Source organism: Mobula birostris, chromosome 14 (assembly GCF_030028105.1).
Source record: "Mobula birostris isolate sMobBir1 chromosome 14, sMobBir1.hap1, whole genome shotgun sequence".
NCBI classification, from domain to species: Eukaryota; Metazoa; Chordata; class Chondrichthyes; order Myliobatiformes; family Myliobatidae; genus Mobula; species Mobula birostris.
The window spans coordinates 80,840,997-80,859,033 of NC_092383.1; the positions used below are offsets into that span (position 1 = coordinate 80,840,997).

At 43.0% G+C, this 18,037-nt stretch overlaps 1 protein-coding gene across 4 annotated transcripts in view; it reads right to left on the minus strand.

Annotated features, from left to right (window-relative positions):
* LOC140210011 (cyclin-dependent kinase 18-like) overlaps window positions 1-18,037 on the minus strand; it is a 126,927-nt gene that overhangs the window by 47,152 nt on the left and 61,738 nt on the right. For all 4 annotated transcript variants that reach the window (XR_011889124.1, XR_011889123.1, XM_072278740.1 and 1 more), the window contains exons 3-6: window positions 9,676-9,800; window positions 7,514-7,639; window positions 3,743-3,799; window positions 2,723-2,837 (exon numbers count right to left, since the gene is read on the minus strand). Coding sequence is in view for 2 of the 4 variants with exons in the window: in XM_072278740.1 (XP_072134841.1) it covers window positions 2,723-2,837; window positions 3,743-3,799; window positions 7,514-7,639; window positions 9,676-9,800 (423 nt within the window). In the remaining 2 variants the exon portion in view is untranslated. The remainder of the gene's footprint in view (window positions 1-2,722; window positions 2,838-3,742; window positions 3,800-7,513; window positions 7,640-9,675; window positions 9,801-18,037) is intronic.

Genomic DNA, 18,037 nt, shown 5'->3' on the forward strand with positions numbered 1-18,037 from the left:
CCGCCTCTTCATCCAGGTCATTTATAAAAATCACAAAGAGCAGGGGTCCCAGGACAGATCCTTGCGGCACTCCACTAGTCACCGACCTCCAGACAGAATACTTTCCTTCCACTACTACCCTCTGCTTTCTTCCTTTAAGCCAATTTTTTATCCAAACAGCCAAGGTTCCACTGATCCCATACCTCATGACTTTCTGGATGAGTCTCTCGTGGGGAACCTTATCAAATGCCTTGCTAAAATCCATGTAGACCACATCTACCACCCTACCCTCATCAATTTCTTTTGTTACCTCTTCAAAAATCTTAATTAGGCTCAAGAGGCACGACCTTCCCTTCATAAAGCCATGTTGACTATCCTTGAGTAGACTGTACTTCTCCAAATGCTCGTAGATCCTATCCTTAAGAATCCTTTCCAGTAGTTTGCAGACCACTGACGTAAGACTTACCAGTCTATAGTTCCCAGGATTCACCCTATTACCTTTTTTAAACAAGGGAACTACATTTGCCATTCTCCAATCCTCCGGCACCTCCCCTGCAGCCAAAGAGGATTCAAAGATCATAGCTACTGCTCCAGTCATCTCTTCTCTCAATCCCTACAGCAACCTGGGATATATCACATCCAGCCCTGTGGACTTACCAATCTTGATGTTTTTAAGAAGATCCAACACTTCTTCTTCCTTAATCTCCACATTGTCCAACACACAGGCCTGTTCTATTTCGACATCACCCTGATCAAGGTCCTTTTCACTTGTGAATACTGAAGCAAAGAGTTCATTTAGGACCTCCCCAACCTCCTCAACCTGCAGGCACATGTTGCCTTCTTTATCCTTTAGTGGCCCCACCTTCATTCTTCTCATCCTTCTGTTCTTCACATATGCATGGAACGTCTTGGAGTTCTCCTTAATCCTACATGCCAAGGCCTTCTCATGCCCCCTTCGAGCTCTCCTAAGTCTTTTCTTAAGCTCCTTCCTGGCTACCCTATATTTATCATGAGCCCCTCCTGCTTCCTGCTTCTTATATCCAACATATGCTTCCTTCTTCCTCTTGGCGAGTTGCCTCACATGTTTTGTCAGCCACGGTTCCCTTTTCCCACCATTTTTTCCTTGTTTCAGTGGGACAAACCTATCCTGAACCCAGCACAAGTGGTCCCCAAACTTCCTCCACATTACTTCTGTGCTTTCACCCTTGAACATCTGTTTCCAATTTGCTCTTGCTAGTTCCTCAGCCCTTCATAGTTAGCCCTTCCCCAGTTAAGCACTTTCCCATTTTGTCTGTTTTTATCCTTTGCCATAGCTATGCTGAAGCTCAGGGAGTTGTGGTCACTCTCACCAAAATGCTCCCCCACCAAGAGGTCTGCCACCTGAACAGGTTCATTACCCAGAACTAGATCCAGTATGGCCTCTCCTCTCGTTGGCCGGTCCACATACTGTTTCAGGAATCCTTCTTGAACACACCTGACAAATTCAGCCCCATCTATCCCCCTTGCAGTCAGGAGGTGCCAGTCAATATGAGGGAAGTTGAAATCGTCCATAAGTACAACCCTGTATTTCCTGCACCATTCTAAAATCTGCCTGCTATCTGCTCCTCGATGTCCCGAGGGCTATTTGGGGGCCTATAGACTACTCACAGCACAGTGATTGATCCCTTCCTATTTCTGACTTCCGCCCACACCGACTCAGCTAACTAAAATTAAACATCATTCATTCTATGGGTTTTTTTGTTTTGTGGATATTTATGTAGAGTAAGAGTTTCAGGTTGTATACTGTATACATTCTCTGATATTAAATTGAACCATTTGAAACATTTTTGGTAAAGTGTTAGTTTATGCTGATCAGCTAACTAATAGTATCTGAGCCAGATGAACATTAGCTCCTGTTCTTGCTTCTGGTGATAGTCCTGGTGACTCAACTGGAGAACTTGAATTTAAATACGAGGCTTTTCAATAATTGAACAGCCAGTGTCCAGGTATTACACATCGATCCTGAACAAACACCTGGGGAAAGAACAGGAGGGTGTCTGGACACTGCTGAGTTTCTCCACTTTTCAAAGCCTCAGGGAGCCAATATAGAGTATTCACAATGTGGCGTTACCGCTGTAAGGGAAGAAATAAAGCTGAGCAAGCTCCCTCAATTAGCAGTGAGGTAAAAGGCAATAGTATCTACCTGAATGCTAAACATTGGCAAGACTCCATGTTCTTTGAGAAAGCACTCGGGCTTGATTTGTATCTTGTCCAAAAGACAGCACCCTTGGCAGTGCTGCACCAAGTCTAATTGGATGAATTTTGAATCCACCAATAGCCTTATCCAGGATGCTTTTCAGGGAGCTGATGCCAGGATCTCCCAGGCTGCAGACTGCAGGCTCCTTTAGATTAATGAGTGGCAGCCAAGAATAGGTCCGATTAGAGTCTGCAGCCTGCTGGCTCTGAGATCAGGAGAATATGTATGGCAGGGATTCAAGTAGATAAGTGAAGTCTTGGATTTTTCCAAAGCCTTTGGAGGCCCAACAATATTTCCTAAATACCCGAGAAACAAGATCAAACACAGATAATTACCAAGCACACCTTCTTAATCTGAAACAAGAGAGGGAAACATAGAATCAGAACCAACCTTGCACAGGCCAGGTTTGCCTGAACACAGTACCTACTCCTTGCACCAGGTAAACCAGATTCCTGCTGGAGCTAACATCGATGATACGTGGAGTGGAGTTCAGGAATTGAACCGTACCTTCACGAATTGCAGTGCATGGTGCTCCCTCTTCGTGTTCCAGTCGGATTTCCTTCAATGCCACCAGGTTTTCTGTCAGCTTGCTTTTTCCCTTAAACACGGTGGCGTAAGTTCCCTGAAAGAAAAGTGCCAGGATTCCTGAGACAGCGGGCAAGATAGAACATAGAACATTACAGCAACATTCAAGCCTTTCAGCCTCTGATGTTGTACCAATCTTTTAACCAACTCTAAGATCAATCTACCCATTTCCTCCTACATAACCTTCTATTTTTCTATCACCCAGGTGCCTATTTAAGAATTTCTTAAGTGCCCCTAATGCACTCACTGCTGTCTGTGTAAAAAACTTACCTTTGACATCCCTCCTATACCTTCTTCTAATCTCTCAAAATTATGCCCTTGATATCACTTCCCTCTGCCCTGGAAAAAGATTCTGGCTGGGCACTCAATCAGTCAGCAATCCCATGGATAGTTTTAGCAAGAGACGATCACCAAGTCTAGGTCTTTAACCAAACCATAAATTAAATTAAGTCAATCAGCTGGACAAAGGCCAGGTTATTATAAGAATATTAGAAAGTAAGTAGAAGCAGTAATCAACCATCTGACCCATAGAACCTGCTCCACTATTCAATATGATTTAGCTCCACCTTCTGTCTTTTCCCCATAACCTTTAACTATTCTGCTATGCAAAAATCCATCTAACTGAGTGTTAAGTATATTTAATGAAGTAGCCTCTTCTGCTTCTCTGATATGAATGAGAGTCGGCCTTGTGGATATTTCTTTGGAGGAGTTCATCCTTGCAACGATAGCTGAGATAATTAGGAGGTGGGGCAATAAGATTTTGTGGCTAGATAGCTATCACTAAAATCTCTCTGGTAATTTAAGCCAAGAGGCGGAATTAATCGACATTACTTCAATATTAACCCATTTCTTACCGATTGTGGAAAATGTCCTCTGCCTGAACCTAAGAGGAAAGCAGGTAGCACGGGAAAGGAATTAGGCAGCAAGGAAGTTTAGCCTCACCTCTCCTAGCTTGTCCAGTTTGACGTAAGTCTCGAGCTTCCCAAATCCAATGTCTGACTGCAGAGAATGAAACAAAAATGACTTTAGACATATATCATGGTAACAGGCCCTCCGGACTAGTGAGCCTATGCTGCCTGATTACCCCCCCCCCATGTGACTAATTAACCTACTCACCTGTACGTTTTTGGAATGTGAGGGGAAACCAGAGTACCTGAAGGAAACCTACACGATCACAAGAAGAATGTAGAGACAGTGGTGGAATTGCACCCTGGTCGCTGGAGCTGTGATCGTGTTACACTAACCGCTGTGCTACTGTGCTGCCCCATCTTTAGTTTCACAGAAAAAGGGAGTCTCTGAAGTAAACAACAACAAAAGTCTCAAGTGGTCAAGCTTTTTAAGTCATAGTCATAGTCATAGTCATAGTCATAATCATAGTCACAGCCATAGTCATACTTTATTGATCCAGGGGGAAATTGGTTTTCGTTACAGTTGCAGCATAAGTAATAAATAGTAATAGAAATAGTAATAGTAATATTACTATTAGTAGATAGTAAATAGTAATAGAATAGTAATAGAAAATAGTAATAAATAGTTAAATAGTGGTATGTAAATTATGCCAGTAAATTATGAAATAAATCCAAGACCAGCCTATCGGCTCAGGGTTTCTGACCCTCCAAGGGAGGAGTTGTAAAGTTTGATGGCCACAGGCAGGAATGACTTCCTATGACGCTCTGTGCTGTATCTCGGAGGAATGAGTCTCTGGCTGAATGTACTCCTGTGCCCACCCAGTACATTATGTAGTGGATGGGAGACATTGACCAAGATGGCATGCAACTTAGGCAGCATCCTCTTTTCAGACACCACCGTGAGAGAGTCCAGTTCCATCCCCACAACATCACTGGCCTTACGAATAAGTTTGTTGATTCTGTTGGTGTCTGCTACCCTCAGCCTGCTGCCCCAGCACACAACAGCAAACATGATAGCACTGGCCACCACAGACTCGTAGAACATCCTCAGCATCGTCCGGCAGATGTTAAAGGACCTCAGTCTCCTCAGGAAATAGAGATGGCTCTGACTCTTCTTGTAGACAGGAGGGGTCATCAAGTAGCATATTAAACCTAGTAGCTGATCCATACACAGCGGAGTCCCCAAACCACTAAATATTAATGAGGACAGTAAAGGAGAACTTCCCCGTTCCTCACCAAGTTGTGACATGGAATCTTCTATATCCCCTCAGAAGGAGACACAAATTGTTGTTCTAACATCTCAGCTGAATGAAAACAGCTTCAATTGTGTAGATCTCCTATGGTCCACACTGGGATCAACGTCAACCTAGATTCTGTACCAAGGTCGCTGGACCAGGATCGTAAAAGAATATCGCTAATGTAAAACCAGCACACGTGCATTGTGGATGCTATTGAGAGCAGCAACGACTAGCAGTTGTATCAATGTCCCTGTCAGAGATTACGGGGTTGTTCCTGAGGAGGGGCACGGAGACCTAGTGTGAAGATGACAGGGGGCTGGGGTGGTGGGAGTGCTGAACTTAGTGAGTGCTCCAAATCTGAGTGCGATTCCCTCCCTACTTGCCATCGTTACCAAGCAGAGGGATTGGAATTAAGGCTGCTGGAGATGCTATTAAATTAGGAAGACAAAGTCACCACTTGATGGCAGCAGCCAACACTGGCTCAGAAGGCCAAAGCGATTTAGCTCCTCCTTTCAAAAATGGATGGGATACTTTCACTGAGCAAAAGCTGTTGGAGGCTCAAGAGGAAACAAAAGAGGAGGGGCATACTGTTCAGTCTTTTGTCACTCAAACAGATCTGGTCTGACCTCAGGTGCTGTGTGAAGTTTGCACCTTCTCACTGTGACTGCATGGGCTTCATAGTCATAGAGCACTGCCGCACAGAAACAGGCCCTTCGGCCCATTTAGTTAGGGTCAAACTGTTATTCTGACCTGCTCCTGAGCAACAGTCCTCCATGCATGTGCTGATCCCAAATTCCCTTAAATGTTGAAATCGAACCAACGTTCACCACTTCTGCTGGCAGCTCGTTCCACACTTGCACCATCTTCTGAGTGAAGAAGATCCCCCCTCAGGTTCCCCTTTCACCTTTCACCCTTAACTTATGATTTCTAGTTCTAGTCTCACCCAACCTCAGTGGAAAAAGCCTGCTTGCATTTTACCCTATCTATACCACTCAGAATGTTGTATGCTTCTATCAAATCTCCCCTCATTCTCTTACACTCCAAGGAAGAGAGTTTCCTTTGTTTTCCTCCCACACCCCAGAGACATGCAGGTTGGTACATTGACTGGTCATTGAGTTGGCCCAAGTGTGTCAGTAACTGGTAGAATCTAGGTGTAAATTAATGAGAATGTGGAGAGAATTTTAAAAGAATGAAGGATTAATGGAAGATTTGATGTAGATGTGTGTTTGACAGTTGGTGCAGACTTGGTCGGCCAAAAGACCTGTCTCTGTGCTTCCCCTCTATGACTATATAACTAACGTTGAGCTTAACTCCTGCCTCCCAATGTATAATCTTGCCTGAATATGCACCAAAACATTCTTCAAAATTTTCATAAGAAATTCAATCTAAAAAGTTTTATTGTGGACTGTGATCTAAATTCCCTTTACCCTTTGAGTGAAGAAAGCTTTCTTCACTTTAGACCCGATCTCCCTTCTCATATTTCTAGCTTCTGCCTTCTTTGTTCTGAGCTCTTTCGAGCAGAGGAAGTAGTCTGTCCCTTCCTATCTTATCACCTTCTACCATCAGGAAGAACATCCTTAACCTAGTCAGTTAATCAGTTTAATTACTATTTGACATGCAGACAAGATTTTGTAAACGGTGCAAAGAGCAACGCTGCATGACCTGCTGTATATTTAGTCATAGAGCCATTGAGCACAATAGCACAGAAACAGGCCCTTTGGCCCATCTAGTCCATTTTGGCCTGGTGTTCTATCTAGTGGAATCTACCTGAAGCCAGATGATAGACCTCTGTACCTATCCAAACCTCTCTTACATGTTACAATTGAACCAGCATCTACCACTTCCACTGGCAGCTCATTCCACACTCACATCAGTGAAGAAGTTTCCTCTCAGGTTTCCCCTTAAGTCTTCATTACACACTAAGCCTATGACCAGTTGTTTTCAGTCTCAGCCAATATGAGGGAAAAAGCCTAAATACATTCCCTCTGTCTATACCCCCAATAATTTTGTATACCTCTATGAGATCTTCCCTTCTTCTCCTAAGCTCCAGTGAATAAAGTCTAAACCTATCCAAAGTTCAAAGTTCAAAGTAAATCTATCATCCAAGTACCTATACAGTAGGTAACCACATACTACCTTGAGATTCATTTTTCTTGCAGGCATTTATAAGAAAAGAAGGAGATACAATAAAATTTACAAAAACCGGTACATAAACAGACAAAGAACCAGTGCAAAAGAAGACAAACTGTGCAAATATAAACAAATAATACTGAGAACGTGAGCTGTAAAGAGTATTTTGAGTGAGTCTGTATTCAGCCTATGCTTGAAACTCCCAAATACTCTGTTTACATTTAAGATTCGCTACATCCACGGTAATTTTGTGTTTGGTTCCTGGTTGCAAAATAACACTCTGTGCATAAATAGGTGTCTTCTCCAGCTCTGGTGAAATTAGTTTACCATGCCCCCGTAGCTGGAAAACAAAGCAGGCTCAAGAGGCTGAATGTTTACAACTGTCCCTGTGGAGCAGGAGAAACAGGAACCTCCAGCCCTCCCAGTAACCAACTCACCAAAGAAGCTCTGCGGGAGCTCCTGCTCTGAGCTTTGGGGAAGGGTGAGCTCTCCAGTCGCAGTCTCTGTAGGAATTCCTCCGGGAGCCTGATGTCCATCGGGAGTGACAGCCTCTTGCCCAGGTCCTGGAAGTGGGGCAGATGGTGGGAAGTGGCGGACGGCATTGGGAAAAGGGAAGCAAATGAGAAGGTAATCAATTACATTGTTGATACAGGAAACATTCGGAGTAAACAGCATTAATTAATTTATTTTTACTTACTTAGAGATACAGCCCTTCCGGCCCAACAAGCTGCACCACTCAGCGACTCACAAATTTAACGCTAGCCTAATCACAGGACAATTTACAACGAACAATTAACCCACTAACTGGTCTTTGGACCGTGGAAGGAAACTGGAGCACCCAGAGCAAAGCCACGTGGTGCAAACTCCTTATGGGTGGCATCAGAATTAAACGTCGAACTCGAACACCCTGAGCTGTAATAGCGTTACGTTAACTGCTGCATTACCGCGGTGCGCCACCATTAAGATGCAAATGAAAGAGGAACTGAAAAAATGGAAGCAGGAGTAGGCCATTAAGCTCCCCAACCCTGCTCCAGTTAATCTACCTCAGTCTCAGTACCATCTTTCAGCATAGAGCCATACAGCACAGAAACAGGCCCTTCTGCCCAACTGGTCCATGCTAACCAAAAGGCCCATCTGAGCTAGTCCAATTTGCCCATTACCTCTAAACCTTTTCAACCTATGTTCCTGTACCTGTCCAAGTATTCCTTCAAATGTTGTTAAACCTACCTTAATCACCTCTTCTGGCATATAAGCACCACTTCTACATGAAGAAGTTGCCCCTCAGGTCCCTTTTAAATCATTCCTCTCCCCCTTAACCCTCTCTTTTTTTTTTGATTACTTTTCCCCAGGGAAAAGGCTGTCTGCATTTATCCTTTCTCCTACACTCCAAGGAATAAAGTCCAAACTTGTCCAACCTCTCCCAAAAACTCATGCCCTTAAGTCCTGTAACATTCTTGTGAAGCTTCTTTGCACACTTTCAAGCTTAATGGGATCTTTCTTGTAGCAGGGTGACCAGAACTGTATGCAATACTCCAGGTGTAACCTCACCAACACTAGCCCTATGTACCTGGATTTCCAGAAAACTACACGTCACTTAACACAGCAACTGGGCTTCCACAGCCCCCAACGGTTTCTCACACTCTGAGTGATGATGTTCCTCCTCAGCTCTGACCTACAGAGACCGCATCTAATGGTGAATAAACAGAGAATGGGGAATACACTCTTATGTTGGTGAGATAACATGAAGAGCAATAAGGAGAGGTCCATGCTTATCTCTTCTGTGATGCACTTTAAATCATAAGACCGTATGATATAGGAGCAGAATTAGGCCATCCACCATCATTCATGATTGATTATTCTTTTAGCCTCATCCTCCTGCCTTAACACCCCTCCCCCTTACCAATTAAGAAGCTATCAATCTCTGTTTTAAATAATCCCAGTGGCAGCTTCCACAGTCCCCTATGGAAACAAATTCCACAGATTCATCAGCATCTGGCCGAAGAAATTCTTCCTCACCTCAGTTTTAATGAGATGCCCCTTTATTCTAAGGTTGTGCCTTTGAGATCCCAGACTCCTCCGTTAAGGGAAATATCCTCCCTATGTCCGCTCTATCCGGCCCTTTCAGTATCCAGTAGGCTTCTATTAATTCCCTCATTATCCTTCTGAACTGAATCAAGTACAGGGCCAGACTCGTCAAATGCTTCTCGTGCGTAAAGCCTTTAAATCCAAGGACATTGTATATAGTTCTACACAGCTCTCCTGTCACAACAGTATTTAAATTTAACGAATGAGATTTAACATTGAGAAGCAAGAATGTCATCTTGCATTTATATAGTACCGAAGCAGAGCAAATGTTCCCAAGTGCCTCATTGCCTTGCTGTTCTAGAGACACTCTAGTTTCACTTGTGAGATTAAAGACTAAATAATGATGCAAGACTGTTGTCATCCACTTTGTCCCATGTGTACGTTCTCCAGTTTACTTAATTATCAATGAAAGCATTGACCCTAACCCTTGATCACCTGAAGTAGCTAGAGTCATGAACTTGACCTTGACTTCTACTATGAGAACACCAGCCTGAAGCAAGAAATGGTACTCTACCTCCATTGAGAACCTGCGCTGCCGATGGTTCCTGTAGTGCAGCGAATTTGGTGAACAGACATCCTCTGGTGCAACTCTGTCCGAGTGCACGTTCAACGTCAGTGGAAGATTTTCGCGTGCAATATCTAAATAAAGAGAAGCCTGAATCACTGAACAGGGTTTGTGCTGTAGGATCTGGCTAAAGTATCAAGCCATTGAAATGGTAATGCAATGGTTCATTTTCTGTCATTGAAACAAGTCTTTTGCCTTCTCAGGTGGGTTATTTCATACGACAGAGTTTCAAAATGTTTCTAAGACTCTGAAGAAATGTTAACCCACCAATCACAATAAAACTGAATGAAACTTTCTGGTCATTATTACATTGGGTTCAGCACACTGGAAGGTCCGTTATTCTGGACTGGGTGTTGTGCAATGAACCAGAATTGATTAGAGAGTTTAAGGTAAAAGAACCCTGAGGGGAAAGTGATCATAACATGATTGAATTCACCATGAAACTTGAGAAGAAGAAGCTAAAGTCAGATGTGCCAGTATTACAGTGGAGTAAAGGGAATTACAGAGACATGGGAGAGGAGTTGGCTAGAGTTGATTGGAAAAGAACACTGGCAGGGATGATGGCAGAGCAGCAAGAGCTGAAACTTCTGGAAGCAACTTGGAAGGCACAAGATATATACATCCCAAAGAGGAAGAAGTGTTCTAAAGGAAAGATGACACAATCATGGCTAACAAGAGAAGTCAAAGCCAACATAAAAGCCAACAAGAGGGCATACAATTGAGTAGAAATTAGTGGGAAGTTAGAGGATTGGGAAGCTTAACTAAAAAAGTCATTAAGAAGTTAAAGAAGGAATACAAAAGTAAGATAGCCAATAATATTAACAAGGATACCAAAAGTTTCTTCAGATACATAACGTGTAAAAGAGAGGCAAGATTGGATATCAGACTGCTGGAAAACAATGCTGGAGAGGTAGTAATGGGGGACAAGGAAATGGTGGATGAACTGAATAAGTATTTTGCATCAGTCTTCAATGTGGAAGACACTAGCAGTATGGTGGAAGTTCCAAGAGTCAAAGAGCATGAAGTGTGTGAAGTTACCATAACTAAAGAGAAGGTTCTTTGGAAACTTCTGAAAGAGGAGGCTGAAGAGATCATGGAGGCATTAGTAATGATCTTTCAAGAATCACTAGATTCTGGAATGGTTCTGGAAGAATGGCAAATTGTAAATATCACTCCACTATTCAAGAAAGGAGAGAAGTGGAAGAAAGGAAACTATAGGCTAGTTAGTCTGACCTCAGTGGTTGGGAAGATGTCGGAGTCAATTATTAAAAATGAGGTCTCAAGGAAGCACATGATAAAATAGGCCATAGTCAGCATAGTTTCCTCAAGGGAAAATCTTGGCTGACAAATCTGTTGGAATTCTTTGAAGAAATAACAAGCAGGATAGACAAAGGAGAATCTGTTGATGTTGTGTACTTGGATTTTCGGAAGGCCTTTGAGATGGTGCTATACATGAGGCTGCTTAACAAGCTACGAGTCCATGGTATTACAAGAGAGATTCCAGCATGGATAAAATAGTGGCTGTTGGCAGGAGGCAAAGAGTGGGAATAAAGGGAGCCTTTTTTGGTTAGCTGCCGGTGGCAAGTGGTATCCCACAGGGGTCTGTGTTAGGACCAATTCTTTTTATGTTATGTGTCAATGATTTGGATGATGGAATTGATGGCTTTGTTGTAAAGTTTACAGATTATATGAAGACAGGTGGAGGGGCACGTAGTTTTGAGGAAGTAGAGAAACTACAGAAGGACTTAGACAGATTAAGAGAATGGGCAAAGGAATGGCAGATGGAATATAGAGTCGGGGAGTATGTGGTCATGCACTTTGGTAGAAGAAATGAAAGGGCTGATTATTTTCTGAATAGAGAGAAAATACTAAAAAACTGAGGTACATGGAGCTTAGGAAAATAGAGGGCGATGCGGTAGGGAAATTCTAGGCAGCTTCTAGAGTAGGTTACATGGTCGGCATAACATTGTGGGCTGAAGGCCTCTAATGTGCTGTAGATTTCTATGTTTCTATGAGGTGCAAAGGGAAATGGGAGTCCTTGTGCAGGATTCCCTAAAGATTAATTTGCAGGTTGAGGAAGGCAAATGCAATGTTAGCATTCATTTCAAGAGGACTGGTATATAAAAGCAAGGCTGTAATGTTGAAACTTTTTAAAGCACTGGCAAAGCCTCACTTGGAGTATTGTGGGCACGTTTTGGCCCCTTATCTTAAAAAGGATGTGCTGAAACTGGAGAGGGTTCAAAGGAGATTCACAAAAATGATACCAGGATTGAATGACTTATATGAAGAGTGTTTGATGGCTCTGGTCTGCATTCACTAAAACTCAGAAGAATGACAAGTGACCTGATTGAAACTTATTGAATGGTGAAAGGCTTTGATAGAGTGGATGTGGAGAGGATGTTTCTAATGGCAAGAGAGTCTACGACCAGAGGACACACCCTCAGAATAGAAGGGTGTCCTTTTAGAACAGAGATGAGAAGTAATTTCTTTAGCCAGACAGTGGTGAATCTGTGGAATTCTTTGCCATAGGCAGCTGTGGAGGCCAAGTCTTTATGTACATTTAAGGCAGGGTTTGATAAATTCTTGAATGGTCAGGGCATCGAGGGATAGGGAGAGAAGGCAAGAGATTGGGGCTGAGAGGAAAATTGGATCAGTCATGATGAAAAGGTGGGTTAGACTTGATGGGCCAAATGGCCTAATTCTGCTCCTATATCTTATGGTTTTATATGTGGCACCTTGTCAAAGGCCTTCTAATCCAAGTAAACAACATCCTCTAGACTCTTTCAAAATGCATTTTTATGACAGTATTTGCATGACTGTGGAAATTTGGCAACATTAACACAAGGTTCAGCAGATGCTGGAAATCCAGAGCAACACACACACACACACACACACACACACACACACACACACACACACAACACACACACACGCACACACACTCACTCACTCACAGGCACACACACTTACAGACACATACACTCAGAAAAGACACACTCAGAAAAACGCACTCACAGTCACACAATTAATCATACACACACAAGATGCTGGAGGAACTCCACAGGTCAGGCAGCATCTATGGAGATGAATAAACAGCTGACATTTTGGGCTGAGACCCTTCTTCAGGACTCGTGAATGAAGAGGCTCCACCTAAAACATCGATTCTTTATCCTCTCCATGGATGTCGCCTGACCTCTTGAGCTCCTCCAGCATTTTATATGTGCTGCTGTGAGAATTTGGTCACATTTTTTAAAAGTTGTGTTTCGAAGATTCTTTTCTACTTAGTTGCATGCAATGTTGGTGAAGCAATTCATTGATACCTCTTAACATTTGTGACTATTTACTAACACTTCTATATTGGGTTGGACCAGTTAAGCAGGTTGCCAGATCTCTTCTGAACTGTTTTTTTGGCGTTTTTACTATTGTTCATGGAGTAGATATCATTAGCTGCATAGAGAAGGGATATTCAATTAAATTATTACTCCTACTGTTTAAGCCTGTGTAACTTATGGACTGCTCTTTGTCTATCCTAGCTGGTATTTGGTCATAGAATTCCATCTGTGACATTATCTGGAATATAACTATCTTATAAATGGTAAAGGGGCATAAATGGACTCCAATCACCATTGGTTATGAGGAAATCACATACAAGTTGTGTTTTTCTTGTGAATGTTATGTATTTGATGCTAGGTGCCTGTGATTCTGCTGCAAGCAAGTTTTTCATTTCACCCTTGCGTACATGTAGTTGTGCATATAACAATAATCTCACCTTTGACCCTGACTTTGACTGTACCTCCCCACCATTGAGCACATCTACAAGGAGCACTGCCACAAGACAGCAGCATCTGTCATCAAGAGTCCCCACCATCCAGGCCATGCTCTCTTCTCGCTGCTACCATCAGAAGAAGGGACAGGAACCTTAGGTCCCACACTGCCACATTCAGGAACAGGTATTACCCTTCAACCAACAGACCAGCGTGGAAGACATCACTGACTGCAACACACTAAACACAACCTATGGATTCACTTCCAAGGACTCTACAATTCATGTTCTCAGTTTCATTCATTCAGTTATTAATTTATGTATTTATGTATGTATCTATTTATTTATTTGTTTATTTTTTTTTGTATTTGCACTGTCTGTCTTCTTTTGTACATTGGATATCTGTCAATCTTTGAGTACGTTTTTCATTGATTCTATTGTGTTTCTTTGTTCTACTGTGAATGACTGCAAGAAAATAACTCTCAGGGTAGTATATGGTGACATATATGTACTTTGATAATAAATTTACTTTGAAGTAAGTTGAATGGAAGTGATTGGACAACTCTCCAGCAACTCACACCTGCAAACTGGTAAGTGACTGAGATACCCCTTAGGGAAATAGTGCACTCATTATGTTCTGGAGAGAAGGCTGTGAGCAGATGTTCAGCTCCATTTCACCGACTAAAGCTTCCGTTCTTCACCTGTTAAAGTGACGAAGGAGATTGAAATGCCGGCCGCCTGCCATGTTATCGTTGCTGCTGGAGAGGAGAGACTGCCTTTTATTGATGCTGAGATCACTCTGCTACGGAGAGGGGAGACTTGCCTTGTTATCACTAATGAGTTGACTCTGCTACAGAGAGAAAGAATGTTGCCCAGGTTTTCTGCATTTTGGATGTGGACTTGGACTGTGGACATTTTTTCATTCTTATGGTTTTTTTTGTATTTTATGTTTTTCGCCCGATCTTTCTCATTTTTTGTGTGTGGGGGAGTGGGATTTGGGGGGGGGTGTCAATGTGCCTGTTATGTTTTTGTTCAGTTTTTTATGCAGGGAGGAGGGATTTGGGAGATGATGATCGTGCTGCCGTTCTTCTTTTTCTTGGTTTCGTGACTATCTGGAGAAGAAAAATTTCAGAGTTGTATGCTTTGATAATAAATGAACATTTGAAATGAACCTTGAACCTTAGTTCAAGAAACTGCCTTGCTCTTATATAAGGACTCTTAATCACTTTAGTTTCATTTGTGAGACTGAAGACTGAATAATGACACATAACTGTCATAATCCACTTGGTTCCATGTGTACACTGTCAAATTTGTTGAACAGATATTTTAGAAAGCTAGACAATTTGGGCAGGTTGTCAATTACTTCCAGTTTTAAATGCCCAAGAAAATGCCTACAAGGATCATAAAACCAGTTATTATTAATAATTTATAATGCTCAAGACATCCCAATAACGTCTACCATGAGCCTAACTGCAGTTTACATACCACCATTGGTTGACTGGAATAGGCACCTGAGATATTGCATGCCACTGTCACCAAACAAGAAATAGTCTACCCTAAAGAATTTCAAATCATAGTCAAGGACTTCAATCAGGCTTGCTTGAATAAATCTCTGCTCAGTTACCATTATCATATAATTTGTAGCATCAGAGGCCCCAACACACTAGGCCTCTGCTATACTGAGATAAGGAGTGCCTACTGTTCCGTGCCTAGACTGCACTGTGGTAAATCTGATCATTTTGGCTGTCCTCCGATCTGCATACAGACACTTGCAAGACTCCAGGGATAAAGACAACGGAGAAGTGGTTGAAGGAGGTAGGATTGCTACAGGATTGCTTCGAGTTGGTGGACTGGGCCGTGTTCAAGGACTCATCAGTGGATCTGAATGAATTTACCACAGTTGTAGCAGACTTTATAAAAACAGTCATAGATGAATGTGTACCAACAAAGTCATTCGGAGTCTTCCCCAACCAGAAGCCCTGAATGAACCATGAGATCTGCAATCTGCTGAGGGCCAGGTCAGAGGCCCTCAGATTTTGCAACCAAGTTAGATACCAGAGGTCCTGGTATGACCTCTGGAAAACCATCTCACAGGCAAAATGGCAATTCCAGATCAAACCTGAATCACTGAAGGATGCTCGGCACCTGCGGTTGGGCTGGACTATTATCCCTTACAACATGAAATGAAGTGATATAGGTGACACTCCCAGAAGAGCTCAATGCCGTCTATGCACGCTTTGACCGCCAAAACATGGAGGAACCTTTACAAACACCCACAGCCCCTGATGACACTGCAATTTTTGTCTCTGAGGCCAACATGAGAACATCCTTCAGGGGGGGTGAACCCATGGAAAACATGGGCCCTGATGGGGTACCTGTCTGATTATTAAAGGCCTGTGCTGACCAACAGGCTAGCGTGCTGTCCGAAATCATCGACCTCTTGCTTCGGCAGTCTGAGGTACCCACCTGCTTGAGGCAGGCTTCAATTATACCAGACCTAAGAAGAATATGGTGACTATGGTTCAGCTGCAATTGCATCTACTGTGAAGCGTTGTGAGAGGTTGGTGATGAAACATATCAGCTCCGCCTGAGAAGCGACTTGGATCCACTCCAATCTGACAACCGAAGCAATAAGTCCACAGCAGATGCCATTTCATTAGCTATTCACTCAACCCTGGAACATCTGGACAGCAAATATATACACATCAGGATGCTCTTTATCGACTGCAGCTCAACATTCAATACTATAATCCCCTCAAAAGTAATCAATAAACTTCAAGACTTTGGCCTTATTACCTCCCTGCGCAATTGAATTCTCGATTTCCTCTCTTGCGGACCCCAGTCAGTTCAGATTGGAGCAATGTCATCTCCATCAACACAGGTGCACCACAGGGACGTGTGCTTAGCCCCCTGCTCTACTCGCCTTCCATGTAAGACTGTGTGTTTAAGCACAGCTCCAATGCCATATTTAAATTTGCTGATGACACCACCATCAAAGGTGGTGATGAATTTGTACATAGGAAAATCTGGCTTAGTGGTGCCACAGCAACAGCCTCTCTCTCTCTCTCTCTCTCTCAATGTCAGCAAGATCAAGGAGCTGATTATTGATTTCATGAGGAGGAAACCAGACGTCCATGAGCCAGTCCTCATTGGGGAATCAGAGGTGGAGAGGGTCAGCAACTTTAAATTTCTCAGTGTTATCATTTCAGAGGACCTGTCCTGGGCCCAGCACGTAAGTGCATTTACAAAGAAAGCACGACAGTGCCTCTACTTCCTTGGAAGTCTGCGAAGATTTGGCATGACACCGAAAACTTTGACAGACTTCAAAGGATGTGTGGTTGGGAGTATATTGACTGGTTGCATCATGGCCTGGTATGGAAACATCAATTCCCTTGAACGGAAAATCTTTCAAAAGTTTGCTGTCATTGGTTATTTGTCTGCCCTGTTGGGTGCGGTCTTTCATTGATTCTATTAAGGTTCTTGGATTTACTGAGTATGCCCGCAAGGTAACAAATCTTAGGGTTCTATTTTGTGGCATATATGTAATTTGATAATTAATTTACTTCAAACTTTGAACTATGCTACAATATCACATAGTTTATTTTCTTTTGTAGATGGATTAGATTAGATTAGATTATGAGGACACTCAGTCCTCGTTTATTGTCATTTAGAAATGCAGGCATTAAAAAATGATACAATGTTCCTCCAGTATGATATCACAGAAACACATGACAGACCAATACTAAAACTGACAAAAACCACATAATTATAACATATAGTTACAACAGTGCGAAGCAATACCATAATTTGAAAAGAGCAGACCATGGGCACGGTAAAAAAAAGTCTTAAAGTCCTGATAGCCCCAACATCTCACGCAGATGGTAGAAGGGAGAAACTCTCCCTGCCATGAGCTTCCAGCGCTGCAAACTTGCCGATGCAGCATCCTGGAAGCACTCGACCAGAGTCTGACTCAGTCCGTCTGAAAACTTCGAGCCTCCAACCAGCCCTCCAACACCGAGCACCGAGCACCATCTCTGCCGAGCACTTCGACCCCGCCCCGGCTGCCGAGCAACAGGCAAAGCCGAGGACTTGGGGCCTTCCCCTCCGGAGATTTCAGACCACACAGTAGCAGTGGCAGTGAAACAGGCATTTCAGAAGTTTCACCAGATGTTCCTCCTTGCTCTCACGTCTGCCTTCATCAAATCAGAATTGTGCACGGCATCCTACTTGACAGATAACAGATATTCGTCACCGGGGAAGCCGGTGTATAGCCGCTGTCTTGCCTTCTTTATAACTACATCGATATATTGGGTCCAGGTTAGATCCTCAGAGATCTTGACACCCAGGAACTTGAAACTGCTCATGCTCTCCACTTCTGATCCCTCTATGAGGATTGGTATGTGTTCATTCATATTACCCTTCCTGAAGTCCACAATCAGCTCTTTTGTCTTACTGACGTTGAGTGCCAGGTTGTTGCTGTGGCACCACTCCACTAGTTGGCAAATCTCACTCCTGTACGCTCTAGCGTCACCACCTGAGATTCTACCA